We start from the raw sequence: 22,391 nt of genomic DNA, 5'->3' as shown, positions 1-22,391 counted from the left end.
ATATAAAATTTAAGGGTTAAAGTTGCTATTATGTTAATTTTAAAACCTACCATCATTAGCTTACTTGTACTTATGAATAAAAACAACAAAAATTAAATAGGTGAATGAAAAATAAAATACTAATAATTGGATAACTACTAATGTAGTTTATCCATATTTTTATTTATTTTATTTTCTCACCATAATACAAAGCTACATGGGAACTTTTAATTCGAAACCTAACTAAAAATACTATATTTAAGCTAGATTAGATTAATAAAAAGACATTAAAATTTATTCTTTGATAATGAAAATAGTAATATAAGGTGATCAATAATTAGCGAGCTTCATGAGTTTCTTCCAAGCAGCTCGGTTAGAAATGGTCTCCCACCATGCATTTACATGCTTCCGTTGAGACACCATGTGCCACATCCCAACATCGTCGACCAAGTATCGAAGAGCGGGTAGATGGCTAAGGTCGGCCAAGGTGAATGAATCTCCAGCAAGATAGGCGGTGGTGGACAAGCGTTGCTCGTAGATGTCCAACACTTTTTCCAGCTTTTGTTGGCAGCTGAGCACTAAGGCCGTATCACCCTGCTTGCCCATTCGTGGGAGGATCAACAGTTGAAACACCAAAGTGTAGGCCAAATCGTTGAAGTTGTGGGCTTCTACTTCTAGCCATTGATCCACCATTGCTCGTTCTTCCAATGAGTTTCCAAGTAGGTTTGTACCTTGCTTTTCATATTTGGCTGCATAGTACCTTATGATTGCCCTAGACTCTGCCAAAAGCAAAATATTTACGCATTTGAATATAAATATGAAAGAGTAAAATACACCCAAAGTCACTAAATTAAGTTTACGTTTTAATCACTCAACTTCAAAAAGTAAGTTACAAATGATCACTTAACTATTTATAAGTTTTCATTTAAGTCATTGGCTATTTAACTTGTTGATGCATGGCCTTCTTCTCTATTTACAACACTTGCACCAATCAAAACATCACAAATCTACAAACTAAAATCTAAACAACTTTCTTCTCCAATTTTCGACATTAGCCATCAGATCAATTTGGATATTTGGTATGTTCTTCTACTCGTCAATAGGTACTGATCGCCTAGGGACGAAGCTAGAAAATTACTTTAGAATGGGCCAAAGATGAATCATAAATTATTGGGAGCTAAAATGTAATTTTATCATTATACTAACATGTACTTTCATAAAAATTTAAGGGATTAAATGACAAATCTACCATTTGGGGAGCAAGTAGGGATGGCAGAATCCAAGCCACCCAATGGATTCTAAACCGATTTGCTCTCTTTTGAAAAGTAGATGCGGGACGGGGCGAGGTGGACTTTTTTCTTTTGGAGTGGGTATGGAGTGGTTATGGTAATTACTTACCCCATCTCGACCTTCTCTAGATTATCATTTTATCATTGTATATATAAATTATTAAAAAGGTAAAAATATAATAATGTAATACTAAAAACAAGCTCATATATTTTGTGTTTAAATATTTTTTTGAAGAATTGTGTATAAATATTTACTAGATTTTAAAAAGATAAAAAATATTAAAGATGAGTAGCAAAATTTGAATTGAAGCAGAGCGGGGATAGATGTATTTAATATCCATGGAGACGATAATAGTTTTTAAAATTATACATCTATAGTGGAGCAGGGCGAATGGTGGAGCAGAGTATGCCAACTGTGGAGTTGTGATGGATTTAGCAATATTCGCTCTCGCCCCACTTCATTGCTATTTTTAGGAGCAAGGTCATTGCTTGCCCTCTTTATTTTTGTCCATGATCTACTGTACCAATTACCGAATCGTCATATAGATTTTGTTAGCCAGATTTTAAAAATAAAAAAATTAACAACACAATGACTTAAATAAAAAAACATTCGAATAGTTTAATGATTTAAATAAATTTTTTTAAATAAATTTTTTAAATAATTTAATAACCATTTTGTAACATTGAGGAAAACATAAACTTATTAGTTTAATAAGAATAATTTATCCTTAAAAACTTACAGGAACACATCCCAAGAGCCTTACCAAAAAGTTTGAAGTCGCCATCCTCTATAGCTGGGACTTGTCCAAACGGCTGCAAAAAAAGAAAACGTCAAAATACTAAGAACCAAAATAGTAAATATTATAATATAACAATGAATAACAAAGCAAAGAGACATGCAGTGCAGTACTTGACGGAGGAGGAAATCGGGTTTTTTATGATCGCCGGCTTCGAGATCGACGTCGACGATCTGAAATTCAACCTCTTTCTCAAGAAGGCATGCCAATACCCTTTGAGGGCAAGCTGCCTTGATTGGACCATACACTTTCACTACCATTCTTAAATTTTATTATTATTATGAACAAACTGATGGATTTTGATTTTAATTATAATTTTGCTAAGATATATATAAGATTGGGGGAGTGGGTATGGGGCAATGCTACTCACCAACCATAATATTGTTTCTTTGTGGGGGTTATCACGTTCTAATATTCAATATTATGCTATCCTCCACATTCCATACAGTATTTGAGCTGCCTTCCCCAATTCTATTTCTTTCCCTTAAATAATTTGTTATTAGTCCCTATTCTTTGTAAAGATTGTATGTTTAGTCTTACTTTAATTTTATTAATTTTAATCTCGACTCAAACGGTAATAATTAAATCCGTTCAATTGAATTCAATTACTAGTTCTATACTATGCATACAAGTGTATACTAAGTTCATATTCTACAATTAGATCATTCTAAGCTTTATATTTTTCGAATTTTGAAATTTTAGTATTGACACAAATGACTACCGTTAATCTATTAATTGAATTTTAAGTGAGTAATATGTGCAAACAACAAGCTGATATAGCATTATATATATTATAGTATGTTTTTTGCATTAGATTCTGAAAATAACTTAATAAAATTTTAATAGTTATCATTTGATGAGGACCAAAATTTTAAAATTTAAAAAGTACAGAAACTAAAAATGACTAAATAAAAATACATGAACTAAATCCTCAATTTTTGTAAAATATAAAAACTAATAGCAGAATTTAACCATTTCTTTACTCGTCAGTCAATCTCATAAGCAATCATACTCTTCCATTTTCCTTGCAAATATTAAATTTAGTCCTTGTTTTGTTTTTTTCTATTTCAGAATAATTTTTTTAAAAAAATCTCAACATATTATTATTAATTCACAATATATAAAGAAAGGAATAGTGTTTCTCTTTTTGACACTAAACTGCCTCTATTAGAGATTATTTATATTTTATTTCCAATTTTACAGTTGACATGTGAAATTGATGCGGAATTTTTAATGAAGTGGATTTTTTTTAACAGACCTTGTTTTAATGCAAATATTTAATTTCTCCATTTAAGTTGGGTTTAATGATTAAGATTATAAAATCATGAATGGGAAATTTTTTTAAAAAAAATGGATTTCCTCTTAATTTTAGTTTAATTTTGCCAAAAGAATTGAAGTTACCCATTTTTATTTCCAATTTAAAATAGTTGTGAAAGTAATAAAGAAACATAAAGCTTCTAATTTTGATGTGAAATCTTTCCTCTTTTTATAATTTCATAATATTTAAATATACTAGTATGGAAACAAAACTAAAAATGAAGAAATAAAATCTTTCTAATTTTGATGTGAAATCTTTCCAGTTTATAATATGCTTTAGAAATGAATAAATAGACATGTATTTTAGATAATTAGCCAAAATTTGATTGCAAAAGCCATGTTTAATCTCTTGAAGAAGAAAATGGTGCCCAAGAAATTGTGGAAGAACTTAGTTTTACTATTTCAACCCAAAGTAAAAATCAAACGTCTTACAAAATCCCAAAATCGAAAAAAAAAAACCTTCATAAACCATACAGCTTATGTCGAACCTCTTCCAGTTATTGGAAAAGAAGTTGTTCATACAATTACATCAGAGATGGAGTTTTTTAACAACAACGATGAAATATGGGAGGATCCAAGTGACGAAGAGGGCATTCCACTGTCAAGGGAAGTTGATGTGAAAGCAGAGGAATTTATCAATCGGTGCAAGGAAATTTGGAGGCTTGAAAGACAAAAATCCGAAGAGGAATTTCGAGAGAGGTTGGCTCGTAGTGCATGAATTTCTTTTTCTTCTTTTATGAATATTTTTGATATGAGAAAATTTAATTAGATTTAGAATAGATGGTATTTAATTTTATATGCAACTGTCTATAATTTGAGTTTTTCTACTAATACCGACCGGTAATTTGATCAAACGTTCTTCCTTTTGCTAATTTAGAATGAGGTCTTTTTCTCTTTTGATGATTCGGATATAGGATTATATATTTTCAATTCCAATGGTTAGTGGGCGTTTTTAGAAGAGTAAATAAAATTTAATTTATTTAGAGTTGATTATGAGTTTGATTTAGTTTAGGTTTGACTATAGTATTAATATAAATTTTATTTTGTTAGGCTTATATTTAAAATCTATATCAAATTTTTTTCTTATCCTCATATTAATTCGAAAAGTATTAAAAAATAATTTACGAAATTTTATATATTATGTTATTTTTATCATATTCGTTACATATAGATTGTGATGTTCCTATAATTAACTCTTTTAATAAAGTTGTAAGACGCTAGAGTAAACCTATTGACTTGAATTTTAATTGGTCATTCCCTTCATTGATTGTTGTTTTTCAGCTTGCTTTTACTTTTATATAATATATGTTTTTTCATTTAAAAAACTAATTATATAATTATATATGTATATGTAAATATTGAAAATTATGTTGAATTATCTATATTTAAAATCTTAATAAAAATATATTATTATATATTGATGAGCGCTTAAATGGGCTTCAGTTTAACAATCTACAATATGGATCAATATAACTGAAATTTGAAGCCTTTATTTTAATTCGTGGGATTGCAAATCTTGGGCAAATATGAATGATTTGATACCAAATTCTTATTATTTCATTCTTCTCAAGTTATTTATTTGTATATTAATTTGATTTGCTATTTTAAGTATTATTTTTAACCTTGAAGTTTAATTTTTTAAGTTTATGATATATTTTTCAAAGTAAAAATATGAATCAAAGAGACCCAGCCTCCAAGAAAAGGAATTTCAAACCGAATTCGATGACAAACGCAGGAGAAAGGATAAGTTCAACTTAATCAATAAGCTTGCGTAGTTATGTTAATCTGCGTTTTCCAAAAATAACAAAAAATTTAAATTTTTGAATATTTAGTTTTATTAAATACTAACTCATGCGAATTTAAATTAAAAATGACAAAAAATTGTAATTTATTCTTTTTCTTTAGCAGGATTGATATTGTAGTAATTAAGAGGATAACTAGCTTATTTAAGAGTTTATTTTTTAAAAGAATAAACATTATATAATAAAACAGTGTAAACTACATTTAAATTTATTAAATTATTAAAAAGGCTACGTATTAATCACTTAACTTCAAAAAATTATAAAATAATTATTAAAGTATTCATAAATTTTCATTTAAATCACTTAATTATTCAAAAATAAACCTCACCCTTTTTTCTTAATTTTTGTTACAAAGTATAAATTTATTTTCAATTTAATTCATCATAAATGATATAAAAAATTCGCTTGAGTTATAATTAAGATTATAATTATAAACACAATAATTAATTGAGACAAAAGGAATTTGAGTTACGATTGTGTTAGGAGTGGAACATGTCTGAACGTTTGTTTGTGTTGTTAGACTGACATCCACGAAAAGAAAAGAATAAAGCAATGCCCTTCAACTTTTTTCTCCTTCGGGTGGCCTAAGTTTCTTCTTACACAAATTCTTTCCTTGATTTGATTAAGACTAGCATTGCATTCGAATCTTCTTTTTCTTCTCTTCATGCATTTGCATATATTTCATTATTCCTATCCCCCATCTGCACTTTATCATATACCATAACCCCAACCCCAACCCCAACCATATATATATATGTATGAACAAACTAGTATTGCATATTAAAGAAGAAACAAAAAATGACGTCTACATCGACCGGGAAGCTTAGTGACTCCATAGCTTACAACATACGCAATGCCTTGAAGCAGAGCCAGTCTTACATGAAACGTTGCTTTTCTAAGTACATGGAGAAAGGAAAAAGGATTTTGAAAGCCCATGAATTGAGGGATGAATTTGAAAAAGTAATGGATGATAAAAATGAGACCTTGGGCACCATGTTTTCTTCAGCTCAGGTAAGTTTATCACATGCAAAAAAAGAAATGGAAAATGACGTTTTTTGAAAGATTATGAGGTGTTTTATAATTTGCAGGAAGCGGTTGTTACTCCACCTTATGTTACCTTTGCCGTAAGACCGACTCCGGGATGTTGGGAGTTTGTTAAGGTGAACTCCGTTGATCTCTCCGACGTCAAACAAATATCCTCCGCCGAGTACTTGAAACTCAAAGAGACGACCGCCGATGAGAATTGGTATGTCAATTTATGCTATGGTATTGTATCTTCAAAAGGTGTATGTGTTTATGTCCGTGTGTGTGTATTTAAGTGTTTAATGAATACTACAGGTCGAAAGATGAAAATGCATTAGAGGTGGATTTTGAAGCATTTGATTTCTCGATGCCAAAATTAACATTGGCTTCTTCTATTGGAAAAGGACTTAATTTTGTGTCAAAGTACATTACTTCTAAACTAAGTGGATCTGTGGATAATGCCCAGCCCCTTGTAGATTACTTACTCTCACTCGAATATCAAGGAGAGGTATATCTATATATATAAATATATGCATATGTACATATATGTACGATAAAATGCAAATTAATGGTTGTTTTCTCAACCTGCAGAAACTTATGATAAACGAGATACTTAACACAGCAGCAAAGCTTCAATTGGCTCTTATAGTAGCTGAAGTTTCCCTCTCAGATCTTCCTCGGGATACCCCATACCAGAGTATTGAGCTAAGGTAAAAACAGAATAGAAAAAGATATGGTTCTATCATGCTTGATGATTGCTTAGTATGTGTTTAAATTTTGTTGCAGGTTCAAGGAGTGGGGATTCGAGAGAGGGTGGGGTGACACGGTTGAAAGAGTGCATGAAACGATACGGTCACTCTCGGAAGTGTTGCAAGCACCTGATCCACAGAATTTGGAGAAGCTTTTTAGCAAACTTCCCACCATATTCAAGGTTGTAATCTTCTCTCCTCATGGATATTTTGGACAATCAGATGTGCTTGGTTTGCCAGACACTGGTGGACAGGTTGTTTATATTTTGGATCAAGTGAGGGCCATGGAGGAAGAATTGGTTCTCAAAATCAAATCCCAAGGCCTCAATATTAAGCCTCAAATCTTAGTGGTGAATACAAATTTCTCCCCAATAGTAGCAATTTACAGTTAGTTTCTAGCCTGAATGGTGCTTGATGAATGGTAATATTTAAGCATAATAGGTCACAAGACTCATACCTGATGCCCGAGGAACTAAGTGCAACCAAGAGTGGGAGCCCGTCATCGGCACCAAATACAGTCAGATCCTCCGAGTGCCTTTCAAGACTGAAACTGGTATCCTACGCCGATGGGTTTCGCGTTTCGACATTTATCCTTATCTTGAGACGTTTGCTCAGGCATGTGTAGATCTCTCTACTCATCCATCTGCTTCCATTTTGGTCTTACTAACTACCCACTTTTATTTGGATATCATTAGGATGTTACATCCAAGATCTTGGATGCAATGGAGGGTAAACCAGACCTTATTATTGGAAACTACACTGATGGGAACTTAGTATCATCTCTAGTAGCTAGCAAACTCGGGATAACACAGGTGTCTGTTGAAATTACACACACACACACACACACACACATGCTAATTTCTAACAAGTATTTCTATGTAGGCTACGATTGCGCATGCTTTAGAGAAGACGAAATACGAGGATTCAGACATCAAGTGGAAGGAACTTGACCCAAAGTATCATTTTTCATGTCAATTCATTGCTGATACAATTGCAATGAATGCTGCAGATTTCATTATAGCAAGCACATACCAGGAGATTGCAGGGAGGTTAGAGAATTAGCCATATCGAACTCCAACTGTTCATTTTTCTTGAAGTACCAGATCCAATATTGCTCACTTGTAACTTATTTTACCATGATTTGTGACATTGAATTCAATCATGTTGTTTGCAGCAAAGAGAGACCTGGACAATATGAGAGCCATGCTGCATTTACACTCCCAGGGCTCTGTAGAGTTGTTTCAGGCATCAATGTTTATGACCCTAAGTTCAACATCGCTGCTCCCGGTGCCGATCAATCTGTGTATTTCCCGTATACGGAGACCGGAAAACGATTCACATCATTTCATCCTGCAATTGAAGAACTTCTGTACAGTAAAGTGGATAATGATGAACACATGTAAGTGAAGGTCTATTGAATTATATTTTGCTTCAAATCACTTGGGATTATTCAACATCTTACTGAATTATTTTGCTTCAAAACAGTGGTTATCTAGCAGACAGGAAGAAACCTATAATTTTCTCAATGGCAAGACTGGATACAGTGAAGAACTTGACTGGATTAACTGAATGGTACGGTAAAAACAAAAGGCTAAGAAGCTTGGTCAACCTTGTAATAGTAGGAGCCTTCTTTAATCCCTCTAAATCAAAAGATAGAGAAGAAGTGGCTGAAATAAAAAAGATGCACGCACTCATAGAGAAATACCAACTCAAGGGCCAAATCCGATGGATAGCCGCGCAGACAGACCGTAACCGAAACGGCGAACTCTACCGTTGCATTGCCGATACAAAGGGTGCATTTGTTCAGCCAGCTTTATATGAAGCATTCGGTCTTACAGTGATCGAAGCAATGAACTGCGGTTTGCCGACCTTCGCAACCAATCAAGGAGGCCCTGCCGAGATCATCGTGGACGGAGTTTCCGGTTTCCATATTAATCCCACAAATGGAGATGAATCAAGCAACAAAATTGCTGATTTCTTTGAGAAATGCAAAACCAATCCTGCATATTGGAATCAGTTCTCAGCCGATGGATTGAAACGCATAAATGAATGGTAATAAAACAAGTTACAACCATGGCTGCTCATTTCTTTTGCAATATTAAAGCGCTGACTTGGTTTTTTTTTTTGGCTTGTAGCTATACCTGGAAAATATATGCAAACAAGGTATTGAATATGGGATGCATGTATAGGTTTTGGAAACAATTGAACAAAGATCAGAAACAAGCTAAACAGAGATACATTCAAGCATTTTATAATCTAATGTTCAGGAATCTGGTATATATATATATCTTTCTCTATTGCTGGTTCACCTTTCATTGCTTTGATTTTATATCTGTTTATTAATATTAAAAAAACATTTTACAGGTAAAAAATGTTCCTTTAGCAAGTGATGAAACTCAGCAACCAGACTCAAAGCCAGCAGCCAAACCACAACCTACACCGAGGCATGTCTAACTTCCATTAAAAACCCTTTTTTTTAAAACCCGAGTCTGAGTAATATAATTTCTACTATTAAAGATTTCTGGGAAAAAAACCAATTAACAAATCTACACATGTTCCATTTATGCAGCACCAAGCGATCGCAGTCACGACTTCAAAGGTAGAAATGATGTTTTCTTTTTTTGGATTATTATGTTTCCATATTCTGTAATGTATGAAAACTCACTGAAAGCATTTAACGATGGTCTCCAGGTTGTTCGGAGCTTAATCAACGTACACAGCTGTATATTTATCAACACTGATCTGCAATGGTGGATGTTTATTTGTTTCATTTGGAGATTATTGTTACATTATTAATCATCATGTAATAAGTTGTTTCAAAATAAGATAATAATAAAAAGTACTTTGAGGCCACTGATTTTATTATAACTTTAATGGATTTGCTACAAGTTTTAGCAATGTTGAGCTTTCAGCAAATGAGCTTCTGGTTTTTTATCATTGATTTGACCGAGTCAAATAATATATTTCATTCCAATAATGTTTTTATTACATTGGATAATAGAATTTAGGATTTATTTGAATGGCATCTCAAGAGATTAAAGGTAAACTTCATTGCTAATTACGCAATTGATGATCAGTTTTTTATTTAATTATGAAAAATTATAAAATGATTATTCAACTATTTAATTTTTTTCTTGGTCACTTGAGGTAAATAGTTAATAGGAAGATGATGTGATGCCTTTTAAATTTGATATACAATAACTTTAGCCCTTTTAACATTTATATGTTATATCAATTTAATCTTAATTCTAAATAAATTAACTCTCAAAATTTATACATAGTATAATTTAGTCCTTTTTATAGTTTTGTCTTCTTCTTCTTCTTCTTCTTCTTTTTGCTTAAAAAGCTAAAAAACAAACTTAGCAACTAAATTTGATCTAAAATATACTAAAAATAAAAATACAAAAAAATCCCAAATAATAATAGTAATCTTTTCTCTCACGAAAAAATAAGAAGCAAAACTACAAAAAGACCAAATTACACAATGTATAAATTTTGAGGGTTAAATTGTTTAGAATCAAATACTAAATTGACATAATGTATAAATGTTAAGAGTTAAAGTTGATATTATATAAATTTTAAAAATTACCAAATTATCTTTTTGGTAGTAATTTAATGGCGGACAATAAAAAAAATTCATTTATAATTTTTTATAATTGGATGACCGAAAAAATTTAATAATAGTTAGATAATTATCAATACGATTTATCCAAAAATAAATTAATATGTATTGAGTAGAATATTTAAATTGGAATGTAAGAAATATGAGGAGCAATCAGGAAGTTGATAAATCAAAAAACAAAACCAATTCGCACTAACAAAATTTATTAATAATTAAGTCATAGTTGAAGAATTAGCCCTTGATTTAAGAAACTGAATCATAATGCACAACCCCAACGCTTTTTGAGTAAATAAAAAAGAGGGCCCAAAAACAAGAAAAGAAGAGCCGGAGAAAAGTTGAGCAATAATAATTATTTATTTGCACAGTGAAGAATGCAATGGCAAGTTCACATTTTGATGAAAAAGATGGAATCGATTCCGCTACATGTTATTTTTCAGACACCAATCTAATTAAGCTCTTTAACTTTCCTCTGTTCTTTAGTTTACTGTCTCTTTCCTTTGTTTTGTCTCTAAACAAAATGTCGAACCTATCTTCTATAACTGCAACTGCAGCTCTTCTTCTCTCGCTCATCTCTACTGTCACTTCCCATTACTCTTCCTCCTCCTTCTCTTCTTCCCCACCGGCGCCACAGTCCACCGTCTGGCACTCCGCACGCGCCACTTACTATGCCGCATCGGATCCTCGCGACGCCGTCGGCGGTGCTTGTGGGTATGGAGACCTAGTCAAGGCTGGGTACGGTATGGCGACTGTGGGTTTAAGTGAAGCTTTGTTTCAGCGTGGACAGATCTGCGGTGCTTGTTTCGAGTTAAGGTGTGTGGACGACCTGCGGTGGTGCATACCTGGGACATCTTACATTGTCACCGCCACTAATTTCTGTGCTCCAAATTATGGGTTCACGGCGGAAGGCGGTGGGCGTTGTAATCCTCCTAACAAACACTTTGTACTTCCCATTGAAGCTTTTGAAAAGATTGCTATTTGGAAAGCTGGTAACATGCCTGTCCAGTATCGAAGGTATACAAATCTGGGTTTCTTACATTGTTGGATTTGTTGGGACAAAACAACTTAAATTCTGTCTCATTTGTCTTAAAACAGGATAAAGTGCAGAAGAGAAGGAGGTGTACGATTCACCATTGATGGCTCAGGGATCTTCGTGTCAGTTCTCATCAGCAATGTTGGAGGCGCTGGTGACATAGTTGCAGTTAAGATTAAAGGCTCAAGAACAGGGTGGTTACCGATGGGTCGGAATTGGGGACAAAATTGGCATATAAATTCTGATCTAAGGAATCAACCACTTTCATTTGAGGTCACTAATAGTGATGGTCTTACACTTACATCTTACAATGTTGCTCCTAAAAATTGGAACTTTGGCCAAACTTTTGAAGGAAAGCAATTCGAGGTCTAAGATGAAAGAAAAGCATCATCATCAACACAATGTAATGTTGGGTATTATTTATTTTATATATATAGACCAGACTGTCCTATTCTTTTCTTTCTTTTTGTTTATCTGTTGTTTTGTACTGATTGGGGATGGAAATGGAAGGGTAGAATTGGCGACTTTTTTATTGTGTGTAAGGACTTAAAATAGCAGGATATATCAATTTTGCCCAAAATTTCCATTTTTTCGTAGTTCTATGAGGTTTCACAAAATAGATGCTTCTGGTTGAACTAGTGAACTAATTTAATGTAAAAAATAAATATATTGGATGATTAACAAGAAATTGTATTTGACTTAATGAAGACCATGTGAACCATGGTGATATATGCAAACTTAGCTTCACAAATTGCCTTCAAAGCTCTTTAGTCAATAAACTGCAATATGACAACACTACGATGACTGGAGATTGTACATCTCAGACAAATTTCCAAACATGCACAATTCACTGCAGCTGTTATTCTTTTTACTATTTTGGATACTTAGGTGAATGGGAATCACTTCTACCTAACACATGCAAGCATTTATTGCAACAGAAAAGAATGCTGGAGTGTCCCGCAATACATATCTGCATAACTAACACATAAAAGGGGATTTCAAGTATAATCACAAGAAACACATACAAGATACCACACTATCTACACATCCATGAACCTTCCTTCTAAAAATGTAATACAAATAACATAACACAATTTAGGAAACCTATGACATTAAATAAAAAATCAAGCATAAAAAGCTTTTTATGTCAGGTACATGACAAATGAATCCTGCTACTCCAATCATTCTTATCCACCACCATCTTCTTACCTATAATCGATCTTGTGTAATGTCAATTTACTCGATCTTTCAAACACATGCATCCCTCGATCCGTGCCTTATATCGCCAAACCAATGTAAATGGTTTTCTATCACCTTACTCAACTTTGAGATGAATATCATCATATCTAACTACATCCTTAGTCTTATCATACATCTATCTTAACATTTGTGTCTCGGCTAGACTGGTGTTTTGTATATATTGCTTCTTGTTACCGCAACATTCCCTACCGTATAGCAAAGCAGGGTTCTTTTGTCACAAGTCTCCACCTTTAACCCTATAGTTAACATCTCCATTAATTTCTCCTATCTTTCTTAATTATACTGCCCCTAGGTACTTATAACAGCTCTTGACAATCAAATTGCTTCTTCAAATAAAGGTACACAGCTATAGACTCGATTTTCAATCTATACTCAATTGCAGTTATATATTGCAAAAAAAAAAACGGCACTAGAAGATGCAACTAATATTGTACAACAATAAAATTTGTTCACAAAAATTTAGATTTGAATCAATCAAAGTGTGATGAAGCTATAGTATACAAACAAATGAATGTTTGGTTTTCAAACATGTAAAAAAAAATTGTCATACAAAAAAAGCATACTTGTGTGTTAATCCAAATCAAGGGAAAAAACTGGCAAGAATCAAGCCTCTTCTTTCTTTCTCAAGGTTGCTGTAAAATAATAGGTATAATGAAAAAACAGCTAACAGGATTTAAGAGTAATCAAAGAGTTTGATGCGATTCAATAAGCAATGTATTTAGCATAATCTGAACAGCAGCTTCATAGATAGCTCTATCATAATGCATGCCATCAGATGTACAATGCGGGCCACAATTCCAAGTTAATGACTGAAAATCCAACAAAAACAGAGGGCCACCGGTTTGGCGTAAAAGCTTACTATCACCGAGTGCTTTATCATAGGCATGCCACATTGCATCATTCATCTTCGCCCTCTTCTCCTCTGTGTTCAACATCCCATTGATCAGCACCGGCATCCCGAGCCAAAACAGGTGGGATGACTTGATGGGGACTGAGCCAGTTACCGGTTCATTCATGGCTAACTCAGTTGAAAATGGCAACAAGGAAACTGCTTGAGTTTTTAATATACGCAAGTGCAGATCATAATCTGATGCATTGGTGAAATGAAGCATGTGCCAAAGACCAGCACCCATGATCATAACATCAGGGCAATTCTTTTGGGTCTTAAAATTCATCACCAAATTGGTCAAATTCATAACATAAGGTGCCCAAATGAAATCCAATTTCATACCGGTTTCGTTAACTAAAACGCTGTAATCGCTATGCCTTTTGAACAAATCAGCTCGAACTGAATCCATGCTTTGAGATTGAGGACCCAAAATCAGATTTAACAAAGAGAGGGTGAACAACCGTGCTTGTGAATCACCGGCGATGACCACCCAAGAGCCGTTCAGCAAGTCAGAAGCATCGGATTTAGACAATTTCGTAAACTCACAAGCTTTAAGCTTATAAGAATCGGACCAATCCCAACGCTTATCGTAAAAATCAGCAATGGAAGAGGAATTCTGGGTGTTGTTGAAATGATGAAAAGAAGCGTTGGGCTTGACTTCCCAAGAAATCTCGTTGACTAAATTGATACAAGAAGAACGGTGATCGAAAACAACGGCGGAAGAAACGGATGTGACGAAATCGGGAACCGAAGGGAAATAAGGAGTTAAATGAACACAAATGGCGAGAGAAATGAAAAGGGCACCACTGAAAAAGAGCATCTTGTTACGACTCAAGTGCCAACCAGCCATTCCCATTGGAACTAAAACCACCACGCACGCCGCCGCAGCCCCTAATTGCACCGCCCCTAACATCATCATCAACATACTCTAATTTTCATCATATTTTTTTGTTTGTTTTTTCCTCGATAACAGATCTGGGTATTTCACGATACTACAGTAAACACAACCGGTGAAATGGCCTTTCTTTCTCTTTAATTGCCTTGGGAATAAAGACTACTACACCTGAAAGCAACCGTACAACAATAAGCTTGGCTTTTTATAAAATATTAGAGTTGTTAATGTTGCAAATCTGGATTCTCGGCTGTGTAAAAATTCAAGGTAAATTGCTGTGTTAATGGCATTACTTTAGTGATATCAACTAAATTAAAGGACTCACCAAAAACAATCAATTAATCTTCAGTTATGGTAATTCTTTTATTTTATTTTAACCATTTTTACAATTGATTTTTCAAGGAAGATATTAAACACCTTAAAAAGGAAACTACTGTTAGTGTTGCGCTAAGCAAATCTAAAATTTGGATAATATTTTCCAATTTTAAGGTAATTTTTTGCGTTAATGGCATGAGTTTGGTGCCATAAACTTAGTTTAAAGATAGCAAAAAAAAATATATTTTCTAAGTTGTATCTTGGAACCCCTTTGAGATTGACAAAGCATAGTTGGGCGAAATAATACATGTCAATTCATAAGCACGAGAATAGTTTCAGTCAGGAAATTGGATTCATTTAAGTACCGACGGAATGGTAAAACTGGATTCAAGGTTCAGTGGGGCCGGTGGAGTGTTACGAAATGGAAATGGGGAATATATCCTTGGGTATAACAAGCATTTGGGAAAATGTTTGATTTTTTATGATGAATTATGGGATATTTTGGATGGGTTGGTCCTTCTTTAACGGCATAATTATAACAAAGTAGTGATTCATTCTGACAATTTGTAGTTGATTAAAGGTATCCAAGATAGTTCATTAACAGTTTCAAATTCTGCTTTAATTAAATAGATTGATTAGATTTTGGCACATAAAAATTATTGAATTTTAAAATATGTCTCTAAAAAAAATAATCGAGTTACTGATTATTTAGCCAAAATATGTTTTAATGGAAAAAAAATATTTATAAATTTATGGTAGTGGGTTTATATTTCAAAATAATGTAATCTAATGGGTTGTTGGTGTATATATTTGGAAACTTCAATACTAATTTTATTGTGAGATGTGGTGTAGGAGCTTTATTATATTTTTAAAAATAGAATATAAAGAATTTTCTTGAGTTTATTATCCTTTCCAATTGACTCTAATTTTGAAATTTGTTTTCTTCTTTTTCGGCTAATTTTATTCTTCTTCTGTCAAATTTAATTATTTCACCAAAACTTGAGAATATTTACATTATAAATTATTAATCATTATTTATATATTCACAATTGATCACAGTTTTATTTTTTAAATTTTCCTTCTCATAATCTTATTATATTTTTTTTACCATAAATTATAAATTATTTTAGAACGTAAAATTAATCTCACATGGTTGGTAGTGATGTGTTAAGCAAATTTGGAATTTTTTATGTTGTTGGATAAAGTTGTATCAGCACGTAATTTATTGTGTTCCACAAAATTAAATGATAGTCAATTGATGTATCAGAGAAATCATTTGTAAACAAATTGGAATATATTATAATAATGGTATTAGAGAATTTTATATAGCTAAATAAATACTAATTTTATTGCCCTATAAAATCATCACATTTAGTAATTTTTTTATATTCTTTTACGTAATTATTTTAAATTTGAATTTTGAAGGTGTCGAAAGGAAACAATTTTCTTGAATTTATTATTATTTTTCAGGTTTACTCTTAATTTTTATTATTACTTTCTTGTTTTTTCGGCTAATTTTATTATTATTCTCTCAAATGGATTATATATTTGACAAATTTATTTATTTCATCATGTTTATCATCAAAACTATACTATCAGATAATCTATTTTATAAGATTATCAATTATTAATTATATATTTACATTTTATTACAATTTTATTTTTTAAATTTCCTTTTATAATCCTATTATAATTTTTTAATAAATTTAAATTATTTTAAAATATAAAATAAATACACATAATTAACTTCTGCATTGTATAAGTTTTATAATTTTTTTTTCCAGTTGCTAGTATTGTGCTAAGCAAATCTGAAATCTTTTATATTGTTGTATAAGATTCTCCCACAATGTAAAACTTCAAAGTAATTTATTGCGATAGTGGAACGAGTTTAGTGACATAAGCTAAATTAAATGATAGACACAAAATTCATTAATGTATAAATTAAATATTTTTTATTGGAGAACCGTAAAAATCGACTGTAAACAAAGTGGAATATACTATAATGGTGGTGTTATAGATTTTTGTTTGTATACATAGATGATGCCGATTTGAAGCTGATGAAGGCATGCAGCTTGATTTAGTTGCATGGTTCATGAGAATGCATAATTAAGATTGTTGAGGGATGGGCTCTTTCAAAATAAATTTTTAAAGTGTTATCTATTAAATAATTGACTAATTTTTAACGAGGATTTTGTCTCTCGTACTCTACTAAGAATTAGTGTACCATTAACAATTACCCTAAAATTTTGGTGTACAAAATTAAAAATGCCTCACCTACATGGATATATAGCCACATACCAAAACAATATGAGCATCTCGTCCATGATGGGTTGCGAACCCTAACCTATATAGCATATATATCACTTGTTGAAGAAGATGGTACTTAAAAAAGTCCACAAAATTCTTAATCCTGCCAGGGAAATGGGCCATTGATTGTGTATTTGTTGAGAGTTTTCTGTACAGTGATTTGTATTTTGAAAAACTTTATCATTTTCAATCGTAATTTGGATTTCAAATTTGCAAAAAATTTGTATTGATTTCTTGTACAATTTGCCAAAATGTGAATTCCATTCACTAAAATTATTATTGTTTAAGACATTTGATATTTGATTTTGACAATGAATTCAATTATTTCAAAATCAAGATAAATTAAAGTAAGAGAAAATTCACTATCAACATTTACTTTTTCATTTTCAAAAGTTGAAATTGAAATTTTACTTAGGAACACCAAACTCTTTAACTAAATCAACCCAACAAGCTTGACCTAGTTGCATGGTTCATGAGAATGCACAATTGAGCTGGGATTGACTCCTTTGAACGACTTCTCTAATGTGCTGTCCGTTAGGTAACCAATCGAATTCCAAACAATTGAAGATATTGTCTCCCGAATAATATTTTGCCTCGTGCTCTGCCAAAGAGTTAACATGCCATGAACACCTTGACTATACGTGGGTGTTCAATCACCTACCAAGACGTTCAAACGATTTGAACGTCTCACCTTGATGAGATTAATGAGATTCAAACTTTTGATCTATGACATAGTCACTTCTTGTTGGGGAAGATGGTACTCAAAAAGTTGCATTGATTTCATATGCAAATTACTAAAATGTGAACTCCATTCACTAGAATTATTATTATTATTATTACTATTATTATTTTAAGATATTTGATATTCGATTTTAGCATTTAGTTCAATTATTTCGAAATCAAAACAGATCAGACTAAGATATATTCACTTTCAACACTTTTTTTTTCTTTCACAAAAGTTGAATCTGAAATTTTAGAACACAATACCAAATCGACCCAACACAAAATGCGACGAATTGATTGCAAAATGTAGATATATGTTATTGTTTTTAGAGCTAACAACATGAAAATGACCGCGTAATAACAAAAGCTCGTCCTAGAAGTATGCATCTCAATATTCAACATGTTTTCACTCCAACAAAAATAATAATAATTGTAAACAAAATGGGAATGGTGAAGTGAGGAATGCAAAGTTTTTGTTGGCATCAACTATGGTTTAGAATGGTTCATATTTCATACAACACTGCCAAAGCAGCCCAAAGCACCCATGCGCTTCCAGTCTGCTCTTTTCGTAATCATCGTCGTAGAATCTTTTGATAAACTACCTATCAACTGGTTCTGATAAAGCAAAGGTATGCTTACTTCTTGTGAAAAGGGAAGACCATCCAACTTCCTACTCACACTTGATAGAACGGTAAATGTGTCGAACAAAGAGCAGAGATGCACGGAAGCCAATAGCCCCAAGCATGAGGAAAAAGCCATAGCAAATGCAGGCCATGTACCCAAAGAAGAACGAAGTTTGCATGAAGCCTGACATGTCTGACCGTGCATTGTAATAATACAAACAGTAGGCGTATATGAACAGCCCGGTAGACCCACCACAAAGGAAGGACCTGATAGACCAAAGAAAACATCAATTAAGACCAGCTGATTATCGGAAATGAGACATGCCTCACATGGTATTTGCATGTCGGCTACCCATAAAATGATTCATATTAATAATTCAACAAATGATCCAAGACTGATAGATAAACTAGTCAGGATTCTCATATTTTGTTTGGAATTGTATAAACGGAGATCATGATTCAAAATTCTAGATTAGAGAAGAATATTACAGCATGAATATTGGCAATCCATCAATATTAGAAAAAGTTGTGCATATTATAAGTCAAAGATAAACATGCCACGTAGACAACAACCAATGAACAAACAAACAAACACAAAATACTTGAGCTCCCCAGAAGAATAATATGAGAAATTTTAAAAATGTTCTTCAAGCAGCCATGCATCTACATGTCAATATATGTTGTTTGGGCGTGATTTCCAAATGCATGTGTTTGCTTAGTATATGCATATCAGAAAGCTAAAAACGACATACCTCCACCACCACTCATGGTCTTCAGCAGCAAGTTGAAAATAAGTCAAAGCCACAGTGATAAAAGCAGTGACAATCAAGAGAATGATAAAGACAATAAACAGGATGCTGTATATGGTGTAGATCCTATGTCCCCACACGCTGGCAAATATGTAGTAAAGTTCAATATAGATAGCACTGAATGGCAAGAAACCTGCCATTGCCATCTGAGGAATAGTTTTCCGGTACCAAGGCAATGGTGGGATCTCTCTAGGATATTTTGTGGTGCGACAAGGGGCTTGAAAATCCGCCTTACTATTCTTCCCAGCAATACCTCCTAATACTAATAAAGGTGAAGTGACCAGAGCCCATATGAGAAAAATCACCACAATGGTTCCAAATGGCAATGCTGCTGTGGCTTTATAAGCAATTGCGACAGTATTAAGAAAGCAAAATGTGACAAAAAGAGGTCCGCAAAACAAGCTTCCGGTTAGTAATAAGTTTCTCACCTGTCATGAAAAAGGGTGGGAAGTGGGAACAGTCATCAGAATTTTGACTAACAAGATATTTGTATTTAAGCAATACAATATCACATACAGGAAACAGTAAGAAAGACAGGAATTACATACCCAATTTGTTCCTTCTAGCTGGCAATAGAAAGAAGCTGCAGTGTACCCAGCAATGCCAGATGTAAGGGCATAAATGACGACCAGAGCAGTGAAAAGAGCTCCTCGATTATATGGATAAAAGACCCCAACCAGAGCAAGGATAAAAATGAAACTTGTACTGGAAAAGGATGCAAATGAATAACAGTCAACAGACTGCAGATTGCTTGGAAACTAAGAGCCAATTAACTATGTAAGATGATACTCACAGAGTGAAGAGCTGGGTGCCAGAACCAAGGGCGGCGGCAAACAAGGACTTGTGCTTGGGGTATCTGAACACATCACCATGAATATACTTCCACCCAGACTCCTCCTGGTCATCTGCCGATTCCTCGTCATGTGCATACCTATTAAATAAGGAATACAGGAATTGAGAAATAAAACCAAGTATACATCGAATTAGATATGGAATTTTCCATGCATGAAAAACAGATGGAAACCATTCATACTTAATGAAATCATTCTTAAGGACTCGCATAAGAATGGTGGCCAGGAAACCAGTCAATAGCAAAACGGTGACACATGAGTTGATGATTGAGAACCAGTGGATTTCCAAATGGTGTGGCAAGGAAGAAGATAGCGAGTACTTGTCCATCCGTTTCTCAAAAGGAGTGTTGGTTTCCTTCCATTTAACAGTGTACATAAAATCCACATCAACTGGTTCATCTTCAGTGAGATCCACAAGGGCGTTGGGATCAGATCGAACAGTGACCTCAATGACGCGATCCTTGTTATGATGGATCTCAAAAACGAGATGCTTAAAGAGGTAATATTTGTAATCAGCTGGATCGGTCTTCCCTTCCTTTTCAACTTTCCCCAAGAACCCCCAAATGGGAAGGTCATCGTAGTACATCTGGAAGTAATAGTCTTTCGAGACAGCTTTTCGGAACTTGACCACTTCATCCCTCGTAAGCTTCCTTTTACAAGCAATTTCAGCCTCTTTCTCCGTCAAAAACTCAAGTTTATAAGGCGCACTCACTAGTCGATCGCCATTCAATACTTCACCCAAAGCTTCCTTCTTCTCCTTCACGGGAGCTGAAAGTACACAGCAAACCCTCAAATCACTCAATTTAAAGTAAAAAAAAATCATAAAATAGAAATCGACACGAAGTAAAATCAAACCTGAGGAACAGAACGGAAAATCGAAGTAACGGTAGGTCTCACTGTGAATTAAACAAAAAAGTTAACGGAAAACGAAAGTTGAGTTGAGATCGGAAAGCAAAAAAGGATGAAAGAATACCTGGGATTGTGATAAGGACCTACTTTATTAGCATAAAGAGGAACTTCATCACCAGCTTTGTAACGATGATCGGAAGCGGTGGATCTGACCTGAGGTACGCCGCATAAGGTGACAATCGCCACGGCTACCAAAAACGCCCTTATTCTATCCATTTTGATCGCCGGTTATTAAGGATTTGAATGAGATCGGAAACCGGTTTAAATCTTGAATTTTGTAAGATATGTTATATAGAGAAAAAGAGAGATTAATTTGGAGACAGTGTTAAATAATAGACTCGAAATAGGCTAGTAAAAGTAAAAAGACTATAATATGAAGAGTGAGAAGCACTCCACGGTCCGCACCTTCCGTGGGTAACCGAACCAACGAAATTGACCGCCCAACCGGTAGTTGTTCGGAATTTTTAGGCACATTTGATTTTTTTTCCTACCTCTTCCGCCATGTTTGATTCGCGAGGAATTAAATTAATGAATGGGATCACTGCAACAATGAAATCGAACTTAACTTCCATTTCAAATCTTAGTTATTATGGTCAATATTCATATTAGCAGTAGCACCAAAAAATTAAGCACGGTGATGCTGCTTTTGGGAAAAAAATTATGATTATCGTGTAATATTATTGGTTTTAAGATTATTTAAAAATTGTTATTTATAGTATGTTAAAGATTTTTAGCTAATTTAAATATAATTTATTTATTCTATATTATAAATTGGATACGGTTCAATTATCAAATCAAATATATTTAAATAATAATCAAACCAAATTGAATAAAATTGAACCAAATAATATGATTTGAATCAATTTCGGTTGTTGGGGGGTTTTTAAAGTATATCATTCGAATTAAATTCAAATAATAAAAAACATTCAACTTAATTATAAACTATAACTATTAGGATAAAAAGGTATTCAACTTTAACAAACTTTGTATTGTTTTTTATATTAAAAAAGAATTCCTAGCCCATGTGTAGTAATTAATTAATGCATTGGTTTCCGTGGTCAGGCTCTAGCTACGGTACTCACTCTTTTAAGTTTTAGTTAAAGGAGATGGTTTCCCCTTCTCATACGTTATCTTACCATTGGCATTCACTATCTTTTGCACACACGTGTTGATGTAAAAAATCTGTAAAATATTTTCCTGTAAAA

The 22,391-nt window shown here is 33.1% G+C and overlaps 5 protein-coding genes across 5 annotated transcripts; 2 read left to right on the top strand and 3 right to left on the bottom strand.

Annotated features, from left to right (window-relative positions):
* Window positions 1–309: 309 nt before the first annotated feature.
* LOC107899373 (glutathione S-transferase F12-like) lies at window positions 310–2,325 on the bottom strand. Its single transcript, NM_001326873.1, is given in 3 exon segments — window positions 310–758; window positions 2,033–2,081; window positions 2,179–2,325. Coding segments are annotated over 3 exon segments (645 nt in total).
* A 3,604-nt stretch (window positions 2,326–5,929) lies between these two features.
* LOC107899372 (sucrose synthase 5) lies at window positions 5,930–9,809 on the top strand. The gene is made up of 14 exons (XM_016825068.2): window positions 5,930–6,195; window positions 6,273–6,430; window positions 6,523–6,715; window positions 6,799–6,917; window positions 6,994–7,306; window positions 7,398–7,571; window positions 7,652–7,768; window positions 7,839–8,005; window positions 8,131–8,355; window positions 8,442–9,008; window positions 9,092–9,230; window positions 9,321–9,400; window positions 9,526–9,555; window positions 9,648–9,809. The coding sequence occupies exons 1-14, from the start codon at window positions 5,983–5,985 to the stop codon at window positions 9,661–9,663; spliced, it is 2,511 nt and encodes an 836-aa protein (XP_016680557.1). The 5' UTR covers window positions 5,930–5,982; the 3' UTR covers window positions 9,664–9,809.
* A 1,014-nt stretch (window positions 9,810–10,823) lies between these two features.
* Window positions 10,824–12,204, top strand: LOC107899371 (expansin-A13). Its single transcript, XM_016825067.2, has 2 exons — window positions 10,824–11,589; window positions 11,671–12,204. The coding sequence occupies exons 1-2, from the start codon at window positions 10,955–10,957 to the stop codon at window positions 11,978–11,980; spliced, it is 945 nt and encodes a 314-aa protein (XP_016680556.1). The 5' UTR covers window positions 10,824–10,954; the 3' UTR covers window positions 11,981–12,204.
* Window positions 12,205–13,316: 1,112 nt separating this feature from the next.
* Window positions 13,317–14,918, bottom strand: LOC107899370 (uncharacterized). The gene has a single exon (XM_016825066.2). It carries the CDS (start codon window positions 14,680–14,682, stop codon window positions 13,552–13,554), a length of 1,131 nt encoding a protein of 376 aa, XP_016680555.1. The 5' UTR covers window positions 14,683–14,918; the 3' UTR covers window positions 13,317–13,551.
* A 3,369-nt stretch (window positions 14,919–18,287) lies between these two features.
* On the bottom strand, window positions 18,288–21,732 carry LOC107899369 (transmembrane 9 superfamily member 4). Its single transcript, XM_016825064.2, has 7 exons — window positions 21,251–21,732; window positions 21,133–21,173; window positions 20,460–21,045; window positions 20,220–20,357; window positions 19,975–20,131; window positions 19,370–19,854; window positions 18,288–18,884 (listed from the first exon to the last, which is right to left on the bottom strand). The coding sequence occupies exons 1-7, from the start codon at window positions 21,400–21,402 to the stop codon at window positions 18,665–18,667; spliced, it is 1,779 nt and encodes a 592-aa protein (XP_016680553.2). The 5' UTR covers window positions 21,403–21,732; the 3' UTR covers window positions 18,288–18,664.
* Window positions 21,733–22,391: the final 659 nt, after the last annotated feature.

The sequence above is a fragment of the Gossypium hirsutum genome, chromosome A07, assembly GCF_007990345.1.
Source record: "Gossypium hirsutum isolate 1008001.06 chromosome A07, Gossypium_hirsutum_v2.1, whole genome shotgun sequence".
In the NCBI taxonomy this organism is placed as follows: domain Eukaryota; kingdom Viridiplantae; phylum Streptophyta; class Magnoliopsida; order Malvales; family Malvaceae; genus Gossypium; species Gossypium hirsutum.
Note: the sequence above shows the minus strand (reverse complement) of the source record. Positions and strands in the feature narration are given on the sequence as shown.

Coding starts and splice junctions, on each gene's coding strand:
- LOC107899371 (XM_016825067.2), top strand. CDS start 10,955: ATGGCAAGTTCACATTTTGATGAAAAAGATGGAATCGATTCCGCTACA. Junction 11,590..11,670: donor ATGCCTGTCCAGTATCGAAG/GTATACAAATCT, acceptor GTCTTAAAACAG/GATAAAGTGCAGAAGAGAAG.
- LOC107899372 (XM_016825068.2), top strand. CDS start 5,983: ATGACGTCTACATCGACCGGGAAGCTTAGTGACTCCATAGCTTACAAC. Junction 6,918..6,993: donor TACCAGAGTATTGAGCTAAG/GTAAAAACAGAA, acceptor ATTTTGTTGCAG/GTTCAAGGAGTGGGGATTCG. Junction 9,401..9,525: donor AAACCACAACCTACACCGAG/GCATGTCTAACT, acceptor CCATTTATGCAG/CACCAAGCGATCGCAGTCAC.
- LOC107899369 (XM_016825064.2), bottom strand. CDS start 21,402: ATGGATAGAATAAGGGCGTTTTTGGTAGCCGTGGCGATTGTCACCTTA. Junction 21,174..21,250: donor GGTCCTTATCACAATCCCAG/GTATTCTTTCAT, acceptor TTTAATTCACAG/TGAGACCTACCGTTACTTCG. Junction 20,132..20,219: donor GGCACCCAGCTCTTCACTCT/GTGAGTATCATC, acceptor ATCCTTTTCCAG/TACAAGTTTCATTTTTATCC.
- LOC107899370 (XM_016825066.2), bottom strand. CDS start 14,682: ATGTTGATGATGATGTTAGGGGCGGTGCAATTAGGGGCTGCGGCGGCG.